Source organism: Salmo salar, chromosome 17, assembly GCF_965601325.2.
Source record: "Salmo salar chromosome 17, fSalSal1, whole genome shotgun sequence".
Taxonomy (NCBI): domain Eukaryota; kingdom Metazoa; phylum Chordata; class Actinopteri; order Salmoniformes; family Salmonidae; genus Salmo; species Salmo salar.
The window spans coordinates 15,172,501-15,200,000 of NC_138307.1; the positions used below are offsets into that span (position 1 = coordinate 15,172,501).

Below are 27,500 nucleotides of genomic sequence, written 5' to 3' on the forward strand. Positions count from 1 at the left end.
CCCTGAACAGCCTGGACCAGTGGAATAAGATCTCCCCAACCCTGAACAGCCTGGACCAGTGGAATAAGATCTCCCCACACCCTGAACAGCCTGGACCAGTGGAATAAGATCTCCCCACACCCTGAACAGCCTGGACCAGTGGAATAATATCTCCCCAACCCTGAACAGCCAGGACCAGTGGAATAAGATCTCCCCAACACTGAACAGCCTGGACCAGTGGAATAAGATCTCCCCAACCCTGAACAGCCTGGACCAGTGGAATAAGATCTCCCCACACCCTGGACAGCCTGGACCAGTGGAATAAGATCTCCCCAACCCTGAACAGCCTGGACCAGTGGAATAAGATCTCCCTAACCCTGAACAGCCTGGACCAGTGGGGAATAAGATCTCCCCAACCCTGAATAGCCTGGACCAGTGGAATAAGATCTCCCCAACCCTGAACAGCCTGGACCAGTGGAATAAGATCTCCCCAACCCTGAACAGCCTGGACCAGTGGAATAAGATCTCTCCACACCCTGAACAGCCTGGACCAGTGGAATAAGATCTCCCCACACCCTGGACAGCCTGGACCAGTGGAATAAGATCTCCCCAACCCTGAACAGCCTGGACCAGTGGAATAAGATCTCCCTAACCCTGAACAGCCTGGACCAGTGGGGAATAACATCTCCCCAACCCTGAATAGCCTAGACCAGTGGAATAAGATCTCCCCAACCATGAACAGCCTGGACCAGTGGAATAAGATCTCCCCAACCCTGAACAGCCTGGACCAGTGGAATAAGATCTCCCGAACCCTGAACAGCCTGGGCCAGTGGAATAAGATCTCCCCACACCCTGAACAACCTGGACAGGTGGAATAAGATCTCTCCACACCCTGAACAGCCTGGACCAGTGGAATAAGATCTCCCCATACCCTGAACAGCCTGGACCAGTGGAATAAGATCTCCCCACACCTTGAACAGCCTGACCAGTGGAATAAGATATCCCCACAACCTGAACAGCCTGGACCAGTGGAATAAGATCTCCCCACACCCTGAACAGCCTGGACCAGTGGAATAAGATCTCCCCAACCCTGAACAGCCTGGACCAGTGGAATAAGATCTCCCCAACCCTGAACAGCCTGGACCAGTGGAATAAGATATCCCCACAACCTGAACAGCCTGGACCAGTGGAATAAGATCTCCCCACACCCTGAACAGCCTGGACCAGTGTAATAAGATCTCCCCACAACCTGAACAGCCTGGACCAGTGGAATAAGATCTCCCCAACCCTGAACAGCCTGGACCAGTGGAATAAGATCTCCCCAACCCTGAACAGCCTGGACCAGTGGAATAAGATCTCCCCACACCCTGAACAGCCTGGACCAGTGGAATAAGATCTCCCCAACCCTGAACAGCCTGGGCCAGTGGAATAAGATCTCCCCACACCCTGAACAGCCTGGACCAGTGGAATAAGATCTCCCCACACCCTGAACAGCCTGGACCAGTGGAATAAGATCTCCCCACACCCTGAACAGCCTGGACCAGTGGAATAAGATCTCCCCAGCCCTGAACAGCCTGGACCAGTGGAATAAGATCTCTCCACACCCTGAACAGCCTGGACCAGTGGAATAAGATCTCCCCAACCCTGAACAGCCTGGACCAGTGGAATAAGATCTCCCCACACCCTGAACAGCCTGGACCAGTGGAATAAGATCTCCCCACACCCTGAACAGCCTGGACCAGTGGAATAATATCTCCCCAACCCTGAACAGCCAGGACCAGTGGAATAAGATCTCCCCAACACTGAACAGCCTGGACCAGTGGAATAAGATCTCCCCAACCCTGAACAGCCTGGACCAGTGGAATAAGATCTCCCCACACCCTGGACAGCCTGGACCAGTGGAATAAGATCTCCCCAACCCTGAACAGCCTGGACCAGTGGAATAAGATCTCCCTAACCCTGAACAGCCTGGACCAGTGGGGAATAAGATCTCCCCAACCCTGAATAGCCTGGACCAGTGGAATAAGATCTCCCCAACCCTGAACAGCCTGGACCAGTGGAATAAGATCTCCCCAACCCTGAACAGCCTGGACCAGTGGAATAAGATCTCTCCACACCCTGAACAGCCTGGACCAGTGGAATAAGATCTCCCCACACCCTGGACAGCCTGGACCAGTGGAATAAGATCTCCCCAACCCTGAACAGCCTGGACCAGTGGAATAAGATCTCCCTAACCCTGAACAGCCTGGACCAGTGGGGAATAACATCTCCCCAACCCTGAATAGCCTAGACCAGTGGAATAAGATCTCCCCAACCATGAACAGCCTGGACCAGTGGAATAAGATCTCCCCAACCCTGAACAGCCTGGACCAGTGGAATAAGATCTCCCGAACCCTGAACAGCCTGGGCCAGTGGAATAAGATCTCCCCACACCCTGAACAACCTGGACAGGTGGAATAAGATCTCTCCACACCCTGAACAGCCTGGACCAGTGGAATAAGATCTCCCCATACCCTGAACAGCCTGGACCAGTGGAATAAGATCTCCCCACACCTTGAACAGCCTGACCAGTGGAATAAGATATCCCCACAACCTGAACAGCCTGGACCAGTGGAATAAGATCTCCCCACACCCTGAACAGCCTGGACCAGTGGAATAAGATCTCCCCAACCCTGAACAGCCTGGACCAGTGGAATAAGATCTCCCCAACCCTGAACAGCCTGGACCAGTGGAATAAGATCTCCCCACACCCTGAACAGCCTGGACCAGTGGAATAAGATCTCCCCAACCCTGAACAGCCTGGACCAGTGGAATAAGATCTCCCCACACCCTGAACAGCCTGGACCAGTGGAATAAGATCTCCCCACACCCTGAACAGCCTGGACCAGTGGAATAAGATCTCCCCAACCCTGAACAGCCTGGACCAGTGGAATAAGATCTCCCCACACCCTGAACAGCCTGGACCAATGGAATAAGATCTCCCCAACCCTGAACAGCCTGGACCAGTGGAATAAGATCTCCCCAACCCTGAACAGCCTGGACCAGTGGAATAAGATCTCCCGAACCCTGAACAGCCTGAGCCAGTGGAATAAGATCTCCCCACACCCTGAACAGCCTGGACCAGTGGAATAAGATCTCCCCACACCCTGAACAGCCTGGACCAGTGGAATAAGATCTCCCTAACCCTGAACAGCCTGGGCATGTGGAATAAGATCTCCCCACACCCTGAACAGCCTGGACCAATGGACAACAACAACTATGGTAATGAACAATGATGTAGGAGCAGACTACCCTATACAAACACATCTGTTGTGACTAAGCGACCAGTCTACTACATGCCTACCACCTGAGGGAAATACTGCTGCCTGATTCTTTCAGTACCAAAACAAAATGTCTCTGTACCACATCACCTAAGGCTGTTTCAACACCATGAAACAAGGTTGAAGCACTGTGTTACGTGTCCGTGTTACAGGCTCTATACCCTCTGCTGAGCGTCTGTACTGGGTGGGTACCAAGTAGGACAGCTGAACCAGCCCCTCTCCGCCCCACCCCCTCTCTGCACTCATCCATTCTATCACTCTATTCCTGCCCCCCAGGACTAAAAATAACACTCTGGAATCTGCCTCAGAATAGCTTGTCTTCCCCGGCATGTATTTGTGTTATTGGTGTGAGAAAAAGTGTGTGTTTGTGTGTGTCTGTTAAACACCTGCGTGTGTGTGTTTTTAGCACACGCGTGTGCATGTGCGTGTGTGTTTATTGGAGAGGTGTGTGTGTGTGTAATGCATCAGTATCATCCAGTGAGTCCAGTCCAGTCCAGTCTAGTCCAGTCCAGTCCAGTCTAGTCCAGTCTAGTCTAGTCCAGTCTAGTCCAGTCTAGTCCAGTCCAGTCCAGTCTAGTCCAGTCCAGTCCAGTCTAGTCCAGTCTAGTCTAGTCCAGTCCAGTCTAGTCCAGTCCAGTCCAGTCCAGTCCAGTCCAGTCCAGTCCAGTCCAGTCCAGTCCAGTACTACCAACCTGCGCCTGCAGTTGCTGGAAGGTCTTGATTCTCTTCTTGAAGCGCGAGGGCAGTACGAAGTCACAGCCCCGGGAGAGGAAGGCTAGCTCACATCTTAGATCAGGGTCCCCCCGCAGTGTCTCTTTAGACTCCTTGATAAACATGACGTTGATAGGAGAGGATGAAGATGATGATAGGAGAGGATGAAGATGATGATAGGAGAGGTTGAAGATATGGATAGGAGAGGTTGAAGATATGGATAGGAGAGGATGAAGATGACGATGATAGGAGAGGGTGAAGATGACGATGATAGGAGAGGGTGAAGGTGACGATGATAGGAGAGGATGAAGGTGACGTTGATAGGAGAGGATGAAGATGTTGATAGGGGAGGATGAAGGTGACGATGATAGGAGAGGATGAAGGTGAGGATGATAGGAGAGGATGAAGGTGAGGATGATAGGAGACGATGAAGGTGAGGATGATAGGAGAGGATGAAGGGGAGGATGATAGGAGAGGGTGAAGATGACGTTGATAGGAGAGGATGAAGGTGAGGATGATAGGAGAGGATGAAGGTGAGGATGATAGGAGAGGATGAAGGTGAGGATGATTACTTTATTGCATCCGTTTCTTAGGTAGCGGTTCAAGTTCAAAGTTCATTCAGATTCCCAGCTGGTGTTGGTGGAGGGTGCAGCAAAGCCCCCTGAGAGACAGATGAACCACAGACCGGCCGTGGTGTAGAATTACAGACAGGACTACTAGACTACCAACAGCTCCATGGAGTCTACAGTCTATCTACAGACCACAGCTCTACAATTCTCTCTTCTTTTCAGTTTTCCACTCTCTCCATGCAACGGATTCCAGCTTTCTATTTCGTTTCTTCAAAGTATTTTATTCTCTCCATTCTGTCCAACGGAACGAGGGATGATTCCTTTCACATATCCAGGAGAACAGACTGAAGGAGACAAGATCGCCCAGCAGAGGAAAAGAAAAGAGTAACAGAATATACCGAAAAAGAAAAGAATCCACCAAGAGAAGAAAATGAGTCCACAGAGAAAGGAAGGAAGATCCAACAGGACTGTGTTCTGAGTCGGTTCTGAGTCCACCTGCAGCTAGCTGGTTCTCACTCCATGTCTGCTAGCCTCACACACACACACACACTGTTTCGTATCAAACTTTCCTGTTGCTTCACTTCCACACAAACACTCTCTAATATTGACAAATGCTATAGACCCACACTCAGACACACCTATATTCTCTCTCTCTCTCTCAGGGTTGAGTCCGTAGCTTATCCGAGTGTGTGCACTGACGTATTCCGTGTGTTAGCTCCTAGCGTATCTCGTAAAAACCATAGCGGCGGGCCAGCCGGTGGCTATACGTGGCCCAACAGAGTGCTTCTCTCTGGGGTAGAAAAGTTCCCGTCTCCCCTGTGCTTCTCTGGTTCTACGGTATAGTCCTTCTGTAGCCTGTCGCTCTGAGAATCAAACTGAGAGACCAGCTCTGGGAAATATGAGACAGGCCGAGGTCTGGCTGCGACACACACACACACACACACACACACACCACACACCGGCTGTCCTGAGCGAAAGGGTAGGGCAGGGGGTTTGGTTTGGTCGTGTTGCATATCTATGTGTTCCCTGCTCCCCTGCCCCCCATCCCCTAGCCTCTCTGGCTAAAGTTAGCCTCAACAGTATTCTGGCTGTTCTGAGTGAAGTGTGGACTGGAGGATAGCTCAGCCCCATCTAGTGGCCGTGGCTGTGTATTACCTAGAATCCTCAGTACTGGTCTGCAGTGCTACTGTATGTCTTGCCAGTCAGCCAGTACCCTGTCCACTAACCAAATGATAAAACATCTGTGGCTACTGGCCTCAGCAGAAGCATTCCTAGCAGAGCAGTTACAGGTAGACCAGAAGGCTGCACGGGGAGAGTCTCACACTCTATAACAGGGGTGACCAATCCTGTTACTATAGAGCTACAAGGTGTGCAGGGCTTTGTTCCAGCCCTGCTCTAACACACCTGATTCAGCTACTCGATGTCCTGATGAACCCCTGATGAGCAGGGTTGGAACTAAACGCTGCAGGAAGTTGGAGGAGTGGATTGGTCACCCGTATCAGTTGGTAGTAGGACTGAACAGAGCGCTATAGTGGACAGGGGAGTTATGACAGGAACATCAGACACGCTCCACAGGAAGTGAATAATCCCACGTGTGTGTGTGTGTGTGCGCGTTTTCAGCTCTCCGTCTCCATACACACACACACACACACACACACACACACACACACACACACACACACACACACACACACACACACACACACACACGATTATTTACAAGTGCAGTGTTGTCAAGCCAACGTCACATCCTTAACACACACACACACTGCCACCTCCAAGAGCTGGAGAAGTTGAAATACTTGTAAATAGCACTGTAAGTCTCTCTCTTTGCCTGCATGATTTGCAATGCACGTTGTCTCAAGGATTCTGTGGCCACACGACTTTGTTGTGGTTTGCTGTTGCAACTGCTCAGTGCTATTATTAGTAGCTAGGGTCACCCGTTAGCATACCGTTTTTCAACCCGTCTGTATGTAGCTAAACTGTGCTGTTAGTGGAATCATGTTAAAAGCTCTCTGCTATTTGTGGCAGCTAAAAAGTGTTGTTCCTAAAGCACCCCTGCACTTGGTGAGTCAGAAATCTCAGCGACAAGCGCAGATGAGTGTGTGTCTGTGCGTGCGTGCGTGCGTGTGTAAGCGGACCCTGAACAGATGTCATTGACCCAGCTGCGTGCTCTTTTCCTCGCTGACAGGCTTCTCATCTCTTCTTCCCTTACCTCCTTCTCTCCTCCTTCTCTCCTCCTTCTCTCCTCCTTCTCTCCTCCCCTAACCTCCTCTTCTTCTTTTCCTTTGTCTTTTTGTCACTCATCCTGCCCTCTCCTGTCCTCCCTTTTCCTCTACCCTCCTCTTATCGCTTTCCGCCCCCCTCCTCTCTCCTCCCCTCTCCTCCCCTCCTCTCTTCTCCCCTTTCCTCCCCTCCTCTCTCCTCTCTCCTCCCCTCTCCTCCCCTTCCCTTCCCTCCCCCCCTCCCCTCTCCTCCCCTCCTCTCTCCTCCTCTCCCCTCCCCTCTCCTCCCCTCCTCTCTCCCCTCCCCTCCTCCCCTCCCCTCCTCCCCTCTCCTCTCTCCTCCCATATCCTCCCCTCCCCTCCTCCCCTCCCCTAATCTCTTCACTTTTAAGTAAATGATTACTAAGGTCTATAAATTGTTATTCTTTCAAAGTGGAACCATTATGTGAAATCACAGCAATATTTCAGAAAGGTCAGTAAACCTTCAACACACGCTACCTTCCCTTATCCACCAGCGATAGCTAGTGCTAAAGCTGGAAGCACTTGGCTTAACTCTACAGGCTTATTTCTGCTGCAGGAACTAGGCAGACTTCACACACACACACACTTGAAAATAGGCATGCCAAATGCCATCTCCGTGGTAACGACCCTTGGCTGCATCGGTCGGAATGTTCACAGGGTGACCGTGCCAACAACGAGGAAACCCAGTTCACATCTCTGCTCTATTCCCAGACTCACTTCCTCTCCCAACACACACACACACACACACACACATCCACAGACAAGAGGGCACTATGTGTCTGAGTTGGAAGCTGATCACACTCTCTAGTTAACACATAACACAGACTATTTCAGAAACCTGTCAGATTGCACTGTAACATATACGTTCCTCTCTCTCTCTCTCTCAGACACACTCAGATCCAGATAAACACCTGCTCCTCCATCTCTTCTCTCCTCCTTTACCCTCCCCTGTACACCTGTAGAGCTGTAGCTGTACCCCTCTCCTCCTTTACCCTCCCCTGTACACCTGTAGAGCTGTAGCTGTACCCCTCTCCTCCTTTACCCTCCCCTGTACACCTGTAGAGCTGTAGCTGTACCCCTCTCCTCCTTTACCCTCCCCTGTACACCTGTAGAGCTGTAGCTGTACCCCTCTCCTCCTTTACCCTCCCCTGTACACCTGTAGAGCTGTAGCTGTACCCCTCTCCTCCAGCAGACCTCTTGTACTGCAGTACCCCTCTCCTCCAGCAGACCTCAAGTACTGCAGTACCCCTCTCCTCCCACAGACCTCTTGTACTGCAGTACCCCTCTCCTCCAGCAGACCTCAAGTACTGCAGTACCCCTCTCCTCCCACAGACCTCTTGTACTGCAGTACCCCTCTCCTCCAACAGGCATCTTGTACTGCAGTACCCCTCTCCTCCAACAGACCTCTTGTACTGCAGTACCCCTCTCCTCCAACAGGCGTCTTGTACTGCAGTACCCCTCTCCTCCAACAGACCTCTTGTACTGCAGTACCCCTCTCCTCCAACAGACGTCTTGTACTGCAGTACCCCTCTCCTCCAGCAGACCTCTTGTACTGCAGTACCCCTCTCCTCCAACAGGCGTCTTGTACTGCAGTACCCCTCTCCTCCAGCAGACCTCAAGTACTGCTGTACCCCTCTCCTCCAACAGACCTCTTGTACTGCAGTACCCCTCTCCTCCAGCAGACCTCTTGTACTGCAGTACCCCTCTCCTCCAACAGACCTCAAGTACTGCAGTACCCCTCTCCTCCAACAGACCTCTTGTACTGCAGTACCCCTCTCCTCCAGCAGACCTCTTGTACTGCAGTACCCCTCTCCTCCAACAGACCTCTTGTACTGCAGTACCCCTCTCCTCCAGCAGACCTCTTGTACTGCAGTACCCCTCTCCTCCAGCAGACCTCTTGTACTGCAGTACCCCTCTCCTCCAGCAGACCTCAAGTACTGCAGTACCCCTCTCCTCCCACAGACCTCTTGTACTGCAGTACCCCTCTCCTCCAGCAGACCTCAAGTACTGCAGTACCCCTCTCCTCCCACAGACCTCTTGTACTGCAGTACCCCTCTCCTCCAACAGGCGTCTTGTACTGCAGAACCCCCTCCTCCAGCAGACCTCTTGTACTGCAGTAACCCTCTCCTCCAACAGACCTCTTGTACTGCAGTACCCCTCTCCTCCAACAGACCTCTTGTACTGCAGTACCCCTCTCCTCCAACAGACCTCAAGTACTGCAGTACCCCTCTCCTCCCACAGACCTCTTGTACTGCAGTACCCCTCTCCTCCAACAGACCTCAAGTACTGCAGTACCCCTCCACTCCAACAGACCTCTTGTACTGCAGTACCCCTCTCCTCCAGCAGATGGAAGCAGAGCTCCTAGATGAAGCAGGAGGAGGATGAAGTCGCCCCTGGTGAATGACCCTTGTTTAACTCTGTGTGTTAACAGCAGACTAAAACTAGATGGCAGCAGAGAGCTGCAGGACACACACACACACACACACACACACACACACACACACACACACACACAAATGTAGGAAGTTGCTAAACAGACAATGGTTACTAAGGTGACCTCAGGTATAAGTGTGTGCAGAGTGTGCAGAGTGTGTGCAGAGTGTGTGCAGAGTGTGCGCAGAGTGTGTGCAGAGTGTGCAGAGTGTGTGCAGTGTGTGCAGAGTGTGTGCAGAGTGTGTGCAGAGTGTGTGCAGAGTGAGCAGAGTGTGTGCAGAGTGTGTGCAGAGTGAGCAGAGTGTGTGTGTGTGTGTGCAGAGTGAGCAGAGTGTGTGTGTGTGTGTGCAGAGTGAGCAGAGTGTGTGTGTGTGTGTAGAGGAATGTGATGGCATCAAGTGTAGTTCTTCAGATCTCTCGTATGTGTATTCTCTAATCTCTCTCGCTCTTTCTTTCTGTGTGTGTGTGTGTGTGTGTGTGTGTGTGTGTGTGTGTGTGTGTGTGTGTGTGTGTGTGTGTGTGTGTGTGTGTGTGTGTGTGTGTCTAACCTTGGAGGCTATTGTCAGTGTTGGAAACTCCTCACACACAGCAACACTGACTCCAAGGTGTGTCTGTGTGTGTATTTGTGTGTTAGAGAGGGAAGTAGTGGGAAAGTGTGTGTCTGTGTGTGTATTTGTGTGTTAGAGAGGGAAGTAGTGGGAAAGTGTGTGTCTGTGTGTGTATTTGTGTGTTAGAGAGGGAAGTAGTGGGAAAGTGTGTGTCTGTGTGTGTATTTGTGTGTTAGAGAGGGAAGTAGTGGGAAAGTGTGTGTCTGTGTGTGTATTTGTGTGTTAGAGAGGGAAGTAGTGGGAAAGTGTGTGTCTGTGTGTGTATTTGTGTGTTAGAGAGGGAAGTAGTGGGAAAGTGTGTATTTGTGTGTGTATTTGTGTGTTAGAGAGGGAAGTAGTGGGAAAGTGTGTATTTGTGTGTGTATTTGTGTGTTAGAGAGGGAAGTAGTGGGAAAGTGGGGGAGGGGGCTTCTCTCACCGCTTGGCTGAGCTTCCTGCTGTGACCTCATTTCCTGTGGAAGCATTTGAGAGGTGATGTCCTTAAGTATCGACCCCAAGACAACAACCCCTGCTGTTTACCCCTCCATTCATCCTGTTGACCTCTTCTCAGTAACTTAAGCCACGGCCACTCATTCACTCCCCCATGGGGAATGTAAAAGCCAAAGCCTGGCTTCGTCCCGAATGGCACCCTAGTGCCTAGGGCCCTGGTCAAGGGAATAGGGTGCCATTTGAAATGCAGTCACTGTAGAAGGGTAGGAGGAGGGTTGGCTCTCCCCTCATTTCTGTTCTGGGCTCCAAATGGCTAGTCTGCTCTCTGCTGTCTGTTCTGCTAGTCTTGTCTTGCTCTCTGCTCTGCGTTCGACTGTCTTGCCTGGCCTTGGATTTATCTGGCCTGGCCTCCTGGTCTCCATGGTGATTAATGGGAACACTCTGACAGGTGCAGAAAGGCCTATATTACTCTGTCAGCCACACACACACACACACACACACACACACACACACACACACACACACACACACACACACACACACACACACACACACACACACACCACACACACACACACACACACACACACACACACACACACACACACACACACACACACACACAGCCTTTGGACCCCTGAGTCACACTTCAGTGTGATTGGCAGGGTAATGTTTAATTAGGACATGGGGTGGGGTTGGTGCTGGGGTGTATTTGCATAAATCTCAGAATGCCAAAGAGGCATCGGGTGTCAGAAAGCCCCCACACACACACACACACACACACACAGAGCTATTCCTAAACTCAGCTGTGACCTAACGGTAGCAATGGGTCAGCCTACCCTTTGGCGACAGACACACACACACACACACACACACACACACACACACACACACACACACACACACACACACACACACACACACACACACACACACACACACACACACACACACACACACACACACACACACACACACACACACACACACCACACCACACACACAGGGTCCGTTTACACTGTGGCGACAGTGAGTCTGTTAGCAGGATGCCGTAGTAGACAGATTTAGGTCCCCATCACACCTCTATCTGTCAGCCTGGTGTGTGTGTGTGTGTGTGTGTGTGTGTGTGTGTGTGTGTGTGTGTGTGTGTGTGTGTGTGTGTGTGTACTTGGTAACAACACCATTAACATTCCCAATGCCAACAGCCCCCACCCTCTCCCGCTGTGCTCCAATCAGCACCTCACACACACACACACATTCTGCCTGTGACACTGCAACAACAGAGACTGGTCCCAAAATAACACTTCAACCAATCAGAGAGAAGAGCCTGTGAGTGGACCACTTCATCTACATTCCTCTCTCTCTATCTCCTTGTCATCCCTCCTTCTCTCGTTCCTTCTACCTCTGCTGTCTGTTGATCGACCATGCTGTGAAACCTTACTCCATGTTGATATGTAGGCGACATACAGTGCATTCAGAAAGTATTCACACCCCTGGACTTTCTCCACATTTTGTTGTGTTACAGCCTGAATTGAACATGTATTAAATGTAGATTTTTGTGTCACTGGCCTACACACAATACCCCATAGTGTCAAAGTGGAATTATGTTTTTAGACATTTTTACAAATGAATTAAACATGAAAGTCACTCAGATGCTGTAGGGGAAGGAAACCGCTCAGGGATTTCACCATGAGGCCAATGGGGACTTTAAAACAGTTACAGAGTTTAATGGCTGTGATAGGAGAAGACTGAGGATGGATCAACAACATTGTAATAACTCCACAATACTAACCTAAATGACAAAGTGAAAAGAAGGAAGCCTGTACAAGATACAAAATACTTCAAAACATGCATTCTGGTTGCAACAAGGCACTAAATAAAGTAAAACTGTAAATAATGTGGCAAAGAAATGAACGATTTGTATTCAGGACATAAAGTTATGTTTGAGACAAATCCAACACAACACATCACTGAGTATCACTCTTCATATTTTCAAGCATGGTGATGGCTGCATCATGTTATGGGTATGCTTGTCATTATTAAAATACCTTTTAAAAAAAGAAATGGAATAGATCTAAGCACACCAGGTTCAGTCTGCTTTCCAACAGACACTGGGAGACAAATTCACCTTTCAGCAGGACAATAACCTAAATCACAAGGCCAAATGTACACTGGAGTTGTTTACCAACACGGCATTGAATGTTCCTGAGTGGCCTAGTTACAGTTTTGACTTAAATCGGTTTGAAAATCTATGGCAAGGCTTGAAAATGGCTGTCTAACAATGATCAACAAACATCTTGACAGAGCTTGAAGAATTTCAAAAAGAATAAAAATGGGCAAATATTGTACAATCCAGGTGTGGAAAGCTCTTAGAGACTTACCCAGAAAGACTCACAGCTGTAATCACTGTTAGAGACTTACCCAGAAAGACTCACAGCTGTAATCACTGTTAGAGACTTACCCAGAAAGACTCACAGCTGTAATCACTGTTAGAGACTTACCCAGAAAGACTCACAGCTGTAATCACTGTTAGAGACTTACCCAGAAAGACTCACAGCTGTAATCACTGTTAGAGACTTACCCAGAAAGACTCACAGCTGCAATCACTGTTAGAGACTTACCCAGAAAGACTCACAGCTGTAATCACTGTTAGAGACTTACCCAGAAAGACTCACAGCTGTAATCACTGCCGAAGGTGATTCTAACATGTACTGGTGTGAATACTTATGTAAATGAGATATTTCTGTATTTAATTTACAATAGATATGCTAAAATGTCTAAAAATATGTTTTCACTTTGTCATTATGTGGTATTGTGTGTAGATGGGTGAGCAAAACATGTATTTGATGCATTTCAAATTCAGGCTGTAACAACAAAATGTGGTATAAGTCAAGGAGTATGAATACTTTCTGAAGGCACTGTATTTATGACATTACCAGCACAAAGCCCTAAATTACCCCAAACATTCTAGAGGAGAGAGCTGGCCACCACTTTGTCTCCACCTCTTCCTTTCCTCCTCTCTCTCTCTACCTCTCCCTCTCTCTCTGCCTGTCCCTCTCTCTCTCCCTCCCCCTCTCTCTCTCTCTCTCTCTGCCTCCCTCCCTCCATCCTCCCTCCCTCTGCCTCTTCCTCTCTCTCTCTCTCTGCCTCTCTCTCGCTCTCTCGCTGCCTCTGTCTTTCTCTCTCTCTCTGCCTCCCTCTCTGTCTCTGCCTCCCTCTCTCTCTGCCTCCCTCTCTCTCTGCGTCCCTCTCTAACTCTCTGCCTCCCTCTCTCTCTGCCTCCTCTCTCTCTGCCTCCCTCTCTCTCTGCCTCCCTTAATCTATTTCTCTCTCAGCTAGAACATCTACACATATCCAACCAGCAATGCATCTCTCAACTAGAACACAGAGAAAGTAGTCTCCTTCAGCAGCAACAGCAACACGCACGCACGCACGCACGCACGCACGCACGCACGCACGCACGCACGCACGCACGCACGCACGCACGCACGCACCCACGCACGCACGCACGCACGCACGCACGCACGCACACACACACACACACACACACACACACACACACACACACACACACACACACACACACACACACACACACACACACACACACACACACACACACACACACGTCGGTCAGGGGTACTCACTCTGATCACCTCAGGCGTCTGCTGGATGAGCAGCGTTGAGCCGATATCTCTCAGGGCAACCACATCGCTAGGGGCAACCGGGTGTCTCACGGCAACAGGAGGAGCAGCGATGGTTGCAACAGGTGCCTCTCCAGGTGTGGGTGTAGGGGGCGGGACAGGGGTTACAGCCGGTGGAAGGGTGGCCTTGGTGGTAAGTACAGCTATCAGGTCAGCTACAGGTGGATGTTCACGTGTAGAGGCCTCTAACAGTCCAACTGTTGCCACTTCTGAAGGTGTGGGTACGACTGTAGGTGGTGGAACAGGTGTGGGTGGGGCAGAAGGTGTAGCTTGGTCTGTGGCGACAGACTCTGGTAGGGTTGTGGGGATATGGACAGGGACAGGGACGGGGACAGGGACAGGGACGGGGACAGGGACAGGGACGGGGACAGGGACGGGAGCTGTAGAGACAGGTAGAGCTGTAGGAACAGGTCCATCTGTAAGTCTGGGTGCAGGTGTTGGTGTGGAGGCAGACACATGTACAGGCGTGGAGACAGGTCCATCTGTAAGTAAAGGCACAGTTCAGTTCATATACATACATAGAACGAAGAACCGTGCAACATATACACAATACCATGGATAGGAATAGATAGACACGGACCGTCACCATGACCAGCTGGTGGAGATCCAGGTAGTTTGGCCTGCGTCAGAGTGTCCTGTAGGAGTCTCATCACCTCCTTCTCTTTGCTCTGAGCCCCAGTCTTCCCAGTGTTCCCAGGACTACCCCCAGAGTCCACCAGCTCCTGGGCAAAGCTCTCAATGCTCTCCAGGATCCTCAGTAGCAGGGCCCCGTCCTCCTCATCTCCCAGCCCCACCACGCTGCCCTCTGCCTGGGGGAGAGGAGCAGGCGAGCTGGGGGTCGACCTAGTGGCCTGGGCGTTAGCGGTTAGGTGGCTAACAGGAACAGGCCTTTGAGCCTGGGGGTTGATTTGGGTTTGTGGGGAGGGGTTCCCCTGTCCTGTCCCCCTCTGTCTGGTCTTAGCGGGGAGAGGGGGCTCCGTCCCTCGTTCTCTCTCTCCCTCTCTGATTCTGTCTCTCTCCCGACCCATGCTCTGCGACAGACACTCCAAGTCCATCAGAAGTCTGTCGATATCGTCGTCTCTATGAGTGACAGGAGGGGTGTGTTCGGAGGTTGAGGTGAGGTCTTCACCGGCAGACTGGAGTGTGTGTGTAACGTGTACGTGTGACAGATTGGGGCTGAGGTGTGTGTGCGCGGAGCTGGGGGGTGTGTGTGGACTAAAAGCGGTCCCGTTCCGACTGTGAGTGTGTGTGAGGCCTCTGGTCGGTGTGTGTGAGTGTGTGTGTCTGGAAGCCCTGTTCAGCCCCCTTCCCAGGTCTGCATCCTCCTCAATAAAGAGAGCCTCCATGGGGGAGATGGACGGAGCGTGTGGACCCGCTGACGGACTGTGCATTTGCGATGAAGGTGTGTGTGCCTGGGATGGAGGGGTAGAAACAGACGTGTGTGTATGCGGTGAGGGAGAGTGTGTGTGTGACGGAGTGTGTGTGTGCTGCAGCCCGTTGGTCTGAACCGTATGTCTCCCTGCTGTCTCAGGCGTAGTGGACAAAGGGAGAGAAGAGTCTGGAGCGAGTGATGAGGGTGGCAGTACATCCCTGCTCCTGGGTAAGGGAGGGTTCTGAACAACGTCTTCATACCGTGGCGGTTGATCATTCCCAAATATGGGTGAGAAGGGGACAGCAGCTTGCTGCAGCATATGGAGACTACTAACCAGCTCGGCCAACTCGCTATGACCTCCAATCCCTGACCCTTGACCTCCAGCCCCTGACCCTAACCCTAACCCAGCCCCCTCCAGCTCTAGAGGCAGTTTCCTCAGATAGGAGCTCAGCCTGGTCATCACAGCTCTGTAGATGCTCTCAGGACTGGCTCCCCCATCTTCTCCTCCCCCGGGACTCTTCCGACTGATACACTGCTTGATGATGTCCGTACATTTCTTCAAGTCCTCAGAACACTTGACCAGAATGTCCAGACAGGCCCGTATGTCTTCCCCCCCTGCTCCTCCCACTCCTCCCTCCTCCCCCGCGCGGGTCTTCTCCAGTAACCGGGCGATGAGCGACTCGTCGGCTAATGAGCTGAGGTAGAGAGACGCCACGGTGTTGAGCCCCGCCTCCAAGGAACCGGAGCAGGCGCTGGATAGGCTACTGGTGGACCCGCCCCCGGCCCTGGAGACACTGGATAGGCTGGTTGTGGCTAGAGACCCGCCCCCGGCGGTGATGCTAGCAGGCGATTGGCCTTTGAGCACCTTGGTGTTGTCGCTGAAAGGCGGCAGGTTCTCATCATTGGCGTTTCCATTTCCGGTAATAGTCCCATTCCCCGTTCCTCCGGCGTTCCCGGTGAAGTGTCCGTAGACGATGTCGAGGTCCGTGGACCGACGGCTGTAGGAGTCCGGCCTGACCTTGCGACCTTTCCTGAAGGTCACGTGACTGGTGGAGAGGCGGAGCTTCTCGAAGGAGAACTCTTTGAGTTTGCCACTGGCCAGGTTGATGGCTTCTCCTGTGATGTCCTTCAGACTGGCAGAGCTCTGGAGAGGCCGGTCAGGACCAGAGCTGGTAGTAGTGGCGGTGGTGTTGGCCTTCTTACCTCGCCATGGAGGACTGTCCTCACCCACCACACCATACACACCGTTAGGATCATTAGGAACACCACAACTCCCGTTACAGCTGGCGATACTAACTTTACAGCTGTTGGGGATTTGGTGAGGAGAGTTAGCGTTTCGGGTCAGGTTGTGTGTGAATGTGTGTGAGGGGTCGGGGTGTGTGTGAGCGTGTGTGTGTGAGGGGGCGGTCAGCAGCTCGGAGCAGGTACTGCGATGGGCAACAGTACAGTCCAGTCCCTGGGACAGCGCCCCACATGACCCGGAGCAGTAGTGCACCGCGTGACTCTGAGCCCGACGGTCCACCACCACGCTGCTGTAGCAACTAACACTGCTCACTACCACGCGATAGGCTGCTGCCATGGTTACCGCTCAGTTGACGCCTGGTTACCGTTTTGTTACCAAGGTTACAAAGCAGTCTCAATTACTGCATGAAAAAAAACATATTGGAAAAAAACACAACGTGAACAAATCCAAGGCCAAAATAGTTCTTGTTTAAATCCCTTCGGATGAGTGGGGCAGCTTCAGATCCACAGTCAACTAAACAGCCTCCTTAAAATCCACACCAGAAAGATTTGAAACTCCAAATTCATGCAGAAAAAATAGACACATTTCCACACAGAAAAACATCAACATAAAAAACGAAAATATCCCTTCAGATGAGAAGAAAAGGTCAATCCATGTTGTAATCACAGGATCCATTAGAGTCAGGATTCATTTGAGTTTCACCTGTGTCTAAACACTGTCTTCTCAGAGCTCCTCATCTCTCCAAAGGAACTCCAGGGGCCTGGTCTAACCCCACTGTCGCCTGAAAGTCCCCCTGATCAGGGTTCACTGTCCTGGGCTTGGAAACTCACCAAGGCCCCCTCTCCTTTTGTCCTTCTCTCTCTCCTCTTCTCTCTTCTATCCCCCTCTATTTCTCTGCCCCTCGTTCGTAAAATAAATGCAGTCCACCCTAACCACAGCTGCCTTGATGTGATTCACAGATGGTCGGCTCTCTCTCTCTCTCTCTCTCTCTCTCTCTCTCCCTCCCTCCTTCCGTCCTGTGCTGTCAAGCTGCTCTCGGTGTGTTTCTGATGGGAGGACACCACCTGTGAGTTGACAGAAAAGGGGGAGTGGGGGGGAAGGAGGGAGAGAAAGAAGGAAGGAGAGAAAAATATAGCATTCAATCATTTTGACAGTCACCCTGTAGCAAATTATTTTTCTGTGTGTGTGTGGGTGGGGCGGTGTGTGTGTGTGTGTGTGTGTGTGTGTGTGTGTGTGTGTGTGTGTGTGTGTGTGTGTGTGTGTGTGTGTGTGTGTGTGGGTGGGGGTGTTGTCAGCCTTCCAGCTATCCTCCAGATGATGGTATATATGAGGGATCTTAGTCCTTTATCATCAAAGAGTTCAAAACCGCATGTGTACTTCCTGACACACACGCGCGCACACACACAAACACACGACACGCTGGTTCCCGATCAAAAAGAGCGGAAGAAACGAAAGAGCACAGAGAAGAGAAGAAAATGACGGTGAAAGTATAATGGATAATGGCGAGGCCAGACTGGCTTGTTGATCTGACCTTTATCCGTGGTTTCTAGGGATGGGGGGAAATATATTTACATATCGCATTATTATTTTGGACGATATTATATTGATACCTTGACTCAAAGTATCGATTAGATATATATTAAACATTTTTTGCTAGGCAGTGTTAGCTAGAGCTAGTCGGCTACGCCAAAACTCTGGACATTTCTCATCCTATAGCTTGTTTTTAATCTTCTTTTTAAATAGTACTTTTATTTCCATGACGCATGAAAACACATGTTCTCATGCGCTCTCGTCTCTCTGCAGCAGACATATGGTGAGCAAAAAGTTTGGAACATCAAATCGCAATACACATCGTATAGGCACCTAAGTATTGTGATAGTATTGTGATAGTATCGTGATAGTATTGTGATAGTATTGTGATAGTATCGTGATAGTATCGTGATAGTATTGTATCGTGAGGTCCCTGGCAAGTCCCAGCCCTCGTGATTTCCAATGCTTTCTCAATGGGAGTCGTACGTCGATGGTCAGCGGAGGTGACGCGTCCATGTCCATATCATTTCATCCAACATTTATCCATTCTAATTTGGTGTGTGTTCTCCATGGATCAGTCTTGGATCACCCTAAGGGTGAAAGAAGGAGAGGTGAATGGAGGACTGTCTACATGTCCTCACATGTTTATATCAGTCGTGGTATTAAGAGTCTGTTAGTGGAGCAGAAGTACCTAATAAAAGCCCATTGGTCTGTTTAAAACACCAACACACCTGTCCTTGATTTCCCCAAGGCTGTCCCATTGAACTCTGATGTCCCCAAGGCTGTCCCATTGAACTCTGATGTCCCCAAGGCTGTCCCATTGAACTCTGATGTCCCCAAGGCTGTCCCATTGAACTCTGATGTCCCCAAGGCTGTCCCATTGAACTCTGATGTCCCCAAGGCTGTCCCATTGAACTCTGATGTCCCCAAGGCTGTCCCATTGAACTCTGATGTCCCCAAGGCTGTCCCATTGAACTCTGATGTCCCCAAGGCTGTCCTATTGAACTCTGATGTCCCCAAGGCTGTCCTATTGAACTCTGATGTCCCCAAGGCTGTTCCATTGAACTCTGATGTCCCCAAGGCTGTTCCATTGAACTCTGATGTCCCCAAGGCTGTCCTATTGAACTCTGATGTCCCCAAGGCTGTCCTATTGAACTCTGATGTCCCCAAGGCTATCCCATTGAACTCTGATGTCCCCAAGGCTGTCCCATTGAACTCTGATGTCCCCAAGGCTGTCCCATTGAACTCCGATGTCCCCAAGGCTGTCCTATTGAACTCTGATGTCCCCAAGGCTGTCCCATTGAACTCTGATGTCCCCAAGGCTGTCCTATTGAACTCTGATGTCCCCAAGGCTGTTCCATTGAACTCTGATGTCCCCAAGGCTGTCCCATTGAACTCTGATGTCCCCAAGGCTGTCCCATTGAACTCTGATGTCCCCAAGGCTGTTCCATTGAACTCTGATGTCCCCAAGGCTGTCCCATTGAACTCTGATGTCCCCAAGGCTGTCCCATTGAACTCTGATGTCCCCAAGGCTGTCCCATTGAACTCTGATGTCCCCAAGGCTGTCCCATTGAACTCTGATGTCCCCAAGGCTGTCCCATTGAACTCTGATGTCCCCAAGGCTGTCCCATTGAACTCTGATGTCCCCAAGGCTGTCCCATTGAACTCTGATGTCCCCAAGGCTGTCCCATTGAACTCTGATGTCCCCAAGGCTGTCCCATTGAACTCTGATGTCCCCAAGGCTGTTCCATTGAACTCTGATGTCCCCAAGGCTGTCCTATTGAACTCTGATGTCCCCAAGGCTGTTCCATTGAACTCTGATGTCCCCAAGGCTGTTCCATTGAACTCTGATGTCCCCAAGGCTGTCCCATTGAACTCTGATGTCCCCAAGGCTGTCCTATTGAACTCTGATGTCCCCAAGGCTGTCCTATTGAACTCTGATGTCCCCAAGGCTGTCCCATTGAACTCTGATGTCCCCAAGGCTGTCCCATTGAACTCTGATGTCCCCAAGGCTGTCCCATTGAACTCTGATGTCCCCAAGGCTGTCCCATTGAACTCTGATGTCCCCAAGGCTGTCCCATTGAACTCTGATGTCCCCAAGGCTGTCCCATTGAACTCTGATGTCCCCAAGGCTGTCCTATTGAACTCTGATGTCCCCAAGGCTGTTCCATTGAACTCTGATGTCCCCAAGGCGCCGCCGTGTCCCCGGCGTCCCATTGAACTCTGATGTCCCCAAGGCTGTCCCATTGAACTCTGATGTCCCCAAGGCGCCCGCCGTGTCCCGGCGTCCATTGAACTCTGATGTCCCCAAGGCTGTCCCATTGAACTCTGATGTCCCCAAGGCTGTCCCATTGAACTCTGATGTCCCCAAGGCTGTCCCATTGAACTCTGATGTCCCCAAGGCTGTCCCATTGAACTCTGATGTCCCCAAGGCTGTCCCATTGAACTCTGATGTCCCCAAGGCTGTCCCATTGAACTCTGATGTCCCCAAGGCTGTCCCATTGAACTCTGATGTCCCCAAGGCTGTCCCATTGAACTCTGATGTCCCCAAGGCTGTCCTATTGAACTCTGATGTCCCCAAGGCTGTTCCATTGAACTCTGATGTCCCCAAGGCTGTCCTATTGAACTCTGATGTCCCCAAGGCTGTTCCATTGAACTCTGATGTCCCCAAGGCTGTTCCATTGAACTCTGATGTCCCCAAGGCTGTCCCATTGAACTCTGATGTCCCCAAGGCTGTCCTATTGAACTCTGATGTCCCCAAGGCTGTCCTATTGAACTCTGATGTCCCCAAGGCTGTCCCATTGAACTCTGATGTCCCCAAGGCTGTCCCATTGAACTCTGATGTCCCCAAGGCTGTCCCATTGAACTCTGATGTCCCCAAGGCTGTCCCATTGAACTCTGATGTCCCCAAGGCTGTCCCATTGAACTCTGATGTCCCCAAGGCTGTCCCATTGAACTCTGATGTCCCCAAGGCTGTCCTATTGAACTCTGATGTCCCCAAGGCTGTCCCATTGAACTCTGATGTCCCCAAGGCTGTCCCATTGAACTCTGATGTCCCCAAGGCTGTCCCATTGAACTCCGATGTCCCCAAGGCTGTCCTATTGAACTCTGATGTCCCCAAGGCTGTCCTATTGAACTCTGATGTCCCCAAGGCTGTCCCATTGAACTCTGATGTCCCCAAGGCTGTCCTATTGAACTCTGATGTCCCCAAGGCTGTTCCATTGAACTCTGATGTCCCCAAGGCTGTCCTATTGAACTCTGATGTCCCCAAGGCTGTCCCATTGAACTCTGATGTCCCCAAGGCTGTCCCATTGAACTCTGATGTCCCCAAGGCTGTCCCATTGAACTCTGATGTCCCCAAGGCTGTCCTATTGAACTCTGATGTCCCTGGGTGGGGTCTTTTATCCATGATCAGATGTTTCCCTGTTTCTCTGCACCACGTCCACGTGTTGTGTTGTGTTTTTGACTGGTTCACCATCAGGTTTGAGCGCCTCATAAATGAACTCAAGCCGCCCATCCAGATAAGAAACGGGCACCTCAGATATAACCATTCTGTAGTGCTGGGCCTCTCTCTCTCTCTCTCTCTCTCTCTCTCTCTCTCGTCTCTGTGGAACAGTGGGGGAGAGAACACATTCCTCAGAGCTGCTACCCTCCCATATTACACACACACGCAAGCACACACACATACGCTCCTCATAAACTGAACACACACCCATACACTACTAGCCTATAAAGTGGTTTGAGAAACTAGGTTGAGCTGGCCAATGAACTCCCTGTATTCAGGTCAGGGGTTAAACACTAATTAAAGTGAGGACAGTCCCACAAATTGAGCTGAATGGATATTAGTTCATACAGGGCTGAATAAATGTTGCATGGCGTCTTCCATCTTCTCTCTCTAGCTCCTCTACCTCACCGCTCTCTCTCTCCTCTCTCTAGCTCCTCTACCTCGCCTCTCTCTCCTCTCTTCCATCTTCACTCTCTCTAGCTCCTCTACCTCGTCTCTCTTCTCTCTCTTCCATCTTCTCTCTCTCTAGCTCCTCTACCTCGTCTCTCTCTCCTCTCTCTTCCATCTTCTCTCTCTAGCTCCTCTACCTCGCCTCTCTCTCCTCTCTTCCATCTTCTCTCTCTCTAGCTCCTCTACCTCGTCTCTCTCTCTCCTCTCTCCTCCATCTTCACTCTCTAGCTCCTCTACCTCGTCTCTCTCTCTCTCCTCTCTTCCATCTTCTCTCTCTAGCTCCTCTACCTCGTCTCTCTCTCTCCTCTCTCTTCCATCTTTTCTCTCTCTAGCTCCTCTACCTCGTCTCTCTCTCTCCTCTCTCTTCCATCTTCACTCTCTAGCTCCTCTACCTCGTCTCTCTCTCTCCTCTCTTCCATCTTCTCTCTCTAGCTCCTCTACCTTGTCTCTCTCGCTCCTCTCTCTTCCATCTTCTCTCTCTCTAGCTCCTCTACCTCGCCTCTCTCTCTCTCCTCTCTCTTCCATCTTCACTCTCTAGCTCCTCTACCTCGCCTCTCTCTCTCTGCTCTCTCTTCCATCTCCTCTCTCTAGCTCCTCTACCTCGCCTCTCTCTCCTCTCTTCCATCTACTCTCTCTCTAGCTCCTCTACCTCGTCTCTCTCTCTCCTCTCTCTTCCATCTTTTCTCTCTCTAGCTCCTCTACCTCGTCTCTCTCTCTCCTCTCTCTTCCATCTTCACTCTCTAGCTCCTCTACCTCGTCTCTCTCTCTCCTCTCTTCCATCTTCTCTCTCTAGCTCCTCTACCATGTCTCTCTCGCTCCTCTCTCTTCCATCTTCTCTCTCTCTAGCTCCTCTACCTCGCCTCTCTCTCTCTCCTCTCTCTTCCATCTTCACTCTCTAGCTCCTCTACCTCGCCTCTCTCTCTCTGCTCTCTCTTCCATCTCCTCTCTCTAGCTCCTCTACCTCGCCTCTCTCTCCTCTCTTCCATCTTCTCTCTCTCTAGCTCCTCTACCTCGCCTCTCTCTCCTCTCTTTCATCTTCTCTCTCTCTAGCTCCTCTACCTCGTCTCTCTCTCTCCTCTCTTCCATCTTCTCTCTCTAGCTCCTCTACCTTGTCTCTCTCGCTCCTCTCTCTTCCATCTTCTCTCTCTCTAGCTCCTCTACCTCGTCTCTCTCTCTCCTCTCTCTTCCATCTTCACTCTCTAGCTCCTCTACCTCGCCTCTCTCTCTCTCCTCTCTCTTCCATCTTCACTCTCTAGCTCCTCTACCTCGTCTCTCTCTCTCCTCTCTTCCATCTTCTCTCTCTCTAGCTCCTCTACCTCGTCTCTCTCTCTCCACTCTCTTCCATCTTCACTCTCTAGCTCCTCTACCTCGCCTCTCTCTCCTCTCTTCCATCTTCTCTCTCTAGCTCCTCTACCTCGTCTCTCTCTCTCCTCTCTTTCATCTTCTCTCTCTAGCTCCTCTACCTCGTCTCTCTCTCTCCTCTCTCTTCCATCTTCTCTCTCTCTCTCTAGCTCCTCTACCTCATCTCTCTCTCTCCTCTCTCTTCCATCTTCTCTCTCTCTAGCTCCTCTACCTCGTCTCTCTCTCTCCTCTCTCTTCCATCTTCTCTCTCTCTAGCTCCTCTACCTCGTCTCTCTCTCTCCTCTCTCTTCCATCTTCTCTCTCTAGCTCCTCTACCTTGTCTCTCTCTCTCTCCTCTCTCTTCCATCTTCTCTCTCTCTAGCTCCTCTACCTCGTCTCTTTCCTCTCTCTTCCATCTTCTCTCTCTAGCTCCTCTACCTCGTCTCTCTCTCCTCTCTCTTCCATCTTCTCTCTCTAGCTCCTCTACCTCGTCTCTCTCTCCTCTCTTCCATCTTCTCTCTCTAGCTCCTCTACCTCGTCTCTCTCTCTCCTCTCTTCCATCTTCTCTCTCTAGCTCCTCTACCTCGTCTCTCTCCTCTCTCTTCCATCTTCTCTCTCTCTAGCTCCTCTACCTCGTCTCTCTCTCTCCTCTCTCTTCCATCTTCTCTCTCTCTAGCTCCTCTACCTCGTCTCTCTCTCTCCTCTCTCTTCCATCTTCTCTCTCTCTAGCTCCTCTACCTCGTCTCTCTCTCTCCTCTCTCTTCCATCTTCTCTCTCTCTAGCTCCTCTACCTCGTCTCTCTCTCTCCTCCATCTTCTCTCTCTCTAGCTCCTCTACCTCGTCTCTCTCTCTCCTCTCTCTTCCATCTTCTCTCTCTCTAGCTCCTCTACCTCGTCTCTCTCTCTCCTCTCTTCCATCTCCTCTCTCTAGCTCCTCTACCTCGTCTCTCTCTCTCCTCTCTCTTCCATCTTCTCTCTCTCTAGCTCCTCTACCTCGTCTCTCTCCTCTCTCTTCCATCTTCTCTCTCTCTAGCTCCTCTACCTCGTCTCTCTCTCTCCTCTCTCTTCCATCTTCTCTCTCTCTAGCTCCTCTACCTCGTCTCTCTCTCTCCTCTCTCTTCCATCTTCTCTCTCTCTAGCTCCTCTACCTCGTCTCTCTCTCCTCTCTTCCATCTTCTCTCTCTAGCTCCTCTACCTCGTCTCTCTCTCTCCTCTCTTCCATCTTCTCTCTCTAGCTCCTCTACCTCGTCTCTCTCCTCTCTCTTCCATCTTCTCTCTCTCTAGCTCCTCTACCTCGTCTCTCTCTCTCCTCTCTCTTCCATCTTCTCTCTCTCTAGCTCCTCTACCTCGTCTCTCTCTCTCCTCTCTCTTCCATCTTCTCTCTCTCTAGCTCCTCTACCTCGTCTCTCTCTCTCCTCTCTCTTCCATCTTCTCTCTCTCTAGCTCCTCTACCTCGTCTCTCTCTCTCCTCCATCTTCTCTCTCTCTAGCTCCTCTACCTCGTCTCTCTCTCTCCTCTCTCTTCCATCTTCTCTCTCTCTAGCTCCTCTACCTCGTCTCTCTCTCTCCTCTCTTCCATCTCCTCTCTCTAGCTCCTCTACCTCGTCTCTCTCTCTCCTCTCTCTTCCATCTTCTCTCTCTCTAGCTCCTCTACCTCGTCTCTCTCCTCTCTCTTCCATCTTCTCTCTCTCTAGCTCCTCTACCTCGTCTCTCTCTCTCCTCTCTCTTCCATCTTCTCTCTCTCTAGCTCCTCTACCTCGTCTCTCTCTCTCCTCTCTCTTCCATCTTCTCTCTCTCTAGCTCCTCTACCTCGTCTCTCTCTCTCCTCTCTCTTCCATCTTCTCTCTCTCTAGCTCCTCTACCTCGTCTCTCTCTCTCTCTCTCTCTCTCTCTCGGTTTCAGGGTTTTTACTGTCACTAGTACAGTGTAATGTCTTTCTTGCTCATTCCCAACAATGCAGTAATCAATATCAGTAGAACTGTAAAAAACGAATTAAACAGTCAAGTAGAACACGACAAATAGAAATAAGAAGAACACTAGAAAGTAAGTAAGCATACTATCTACAGGGTCAGTCAGTTCCAGTACCATATTTACAATGTGCCGGGACACAGGAGTGATAGAGGTAGATATGTATAGGGGTAAACATACTATCTACAGGGTCAGTCAGTTCCAGTACCATATTTACAATGTGCCGGGACACAGGAGTGATAGAGGTAGATATGTATAGGGGTAAACATACTATCTACAGGGTCAGTCAGTTCCAGTACCATATTTACAATGTGCCGGGACACAGGAGTGATCGAGGTAGATATGTATAGGGGTAAACATACTATCTACAGGGTCAGTCAGTTCCAGTACCATATTTACAATGTGCCGGGACACAGGAGTGATAGAGGTAGATATGTATAGGGGTAAACATACTATCTACAGGGTCAGTCAGTTCCAGTACCATATTTACAATGTGCCGGGACACAGGAGTGATAGAGGTAGATATGTATAGGGGTAAACATACTATCTACAGGGTCAGTCAGTTCCAGTACCATATTTACAATGTGCCGGGACACAGGAGTGATAGAGGTAGATATGTATAGGGGTAAACATACTATCTACAGGGTCAGTCAGTTCCAGTACCATATTTACAATGTGCCGGGACACAGGAGTGATAGAGGTAGATATGTATAGGGGTAAACATACTATCTACAGGGTCAGTCAGTTGCAGTACCATATTTACAATGTGCCGGGACACAGGAGCATATTAAGCGTGTGTGTCAGTGTGAGTGTGTGTGAGTATGTGTGTGTTGGCGCATCAGTGTGAGTGTGTGTGAGTATGTGTGTGTTGGCGCATCAGTGTGAGTGTGTGTGAGTATGTGTGTGTTGGCGCATCAGTGTGAGTGTGTGTGAGTATGTGTGTGTTGGCGCATCAGTGTGAGTGTGTGTGAGTATGTGTGTGTTGGCGCATCAGTGTGAGTGTGTGTGAGTATGTGTGTGTTGGCGCATCAGTGTGAGTGTGTGTGAGTATGTGTGTGTTGGCGCATCAGTGTGAGTGTGTGTGAGTATGTGTGTGTTGGCGCATCAGTGTGAGTGTGTGTGAGTATGTGTGTGTTGGCGCATCAGTGTGAGTGTGTGTGAGTATGTGTGTGTTGGCGCATCAGTGTGAGTGTGTGTGAGTATGTGTGTGTTGGCGCATCAGTGTGAGTGTGTGTGAGTATGTGTGTGTTGGCGCATCAGTGTGAGTGTGTGTGAGTATGTGTGTGTTGGCGCATCAGTGTGAGTGTGTTTGAGTATGTGTGTGTTGGCGCATCAGTGTGAGTGTGTGTGAGTATGTGTGTGTTGCTGCATCAGTGTGAGTGTGTGTGAGTTTGCATAGAGACAGTGCAAAACATTTCAATCCAATAGAAGGAGCAATGCAGATAGTCTGGGTAGCCATTTTGTTAGCTACTTAGCAGTCTGTTGGGGGAAGGTAGAGTGGCACCCGCATAAACAACCAGTAAGGAGCTTTATGGACAAACAACATGCTGTCTCACACACACACACACACACACACACACACACACACACACACACACACACACACACACACACACACACACACACACACACACACACACACACACACACACACACACACACACACACACACACACACACACACACACACACACACAGAGGCTGGTCTAGCCTCCAGGTTGCTGTTTTGATCAGCAGGCTATTGCTACTTCCTGAATGACTCTTCTTCACGTCACTGTTGTAAACACACATACTCTGTCTCTGTGAGGGTGTGTGTGTAAGGGTGTGTTTGTGTCTGCATTCTGCCAGTGTGTGAGTGCATGTCTGCATGAGTGTTAGTTTTTCCTGTAAAACACCAAACCCATAAACAAACTCCAGCGATGTTTGTTACACACACCAACAGCTAGTGTCTTAGCGACAAGACAGACAGACAGACAGACAGACAGACAGACAGACAGACAGACAGACAGACAGACAGACAGACAGACAGACAGACAGACAGACAGACAGACAGACAGACAGACAGACAGACAGAGCTTTCTGTACGGTCAGAAA

At 50.5% G+C, this 27,500-nt stretch overlaps 1 protein-coding gene across 3 annotated transcripts in view; it reads right to left on the reverse strand.

The window, feature by feature from the left end:
* Nucleotides 1–27,500, reverse strand: part of LOC106575383 (serine/threonine-protein phosphatase 2A regulatory subunit B'' subunit alpha) — a 100,524-nt gene that overhangs the window by 14,318 nt on the left and 58,706 nt on the right. For 2 of the 3 annotated variants that reach the window (XM_045698966.2, XM_045698967.2), the window contains 2 exons: nt 14,580–17,678; nt 13,943–14,481 (listed from right to left, as the gene is read on the reverse strand). In XM_045698966.2, the coding sequence (XP_045554922.2) occupies nt 13,943–14,481; nt 14,580–16,950 (2,910 nt within the window). In that variant the 5' untranslated portion in view covers nt 16,951–17,678. Of the gene's footprint in view, nt 1–3,991; nt 5,538–13,942; nt 14,482–14,579; nt 17,679–27,500 lie in introns of those variants that run through there. The other variant, XM_045698970.2, reaches the window with a different exon arrangement.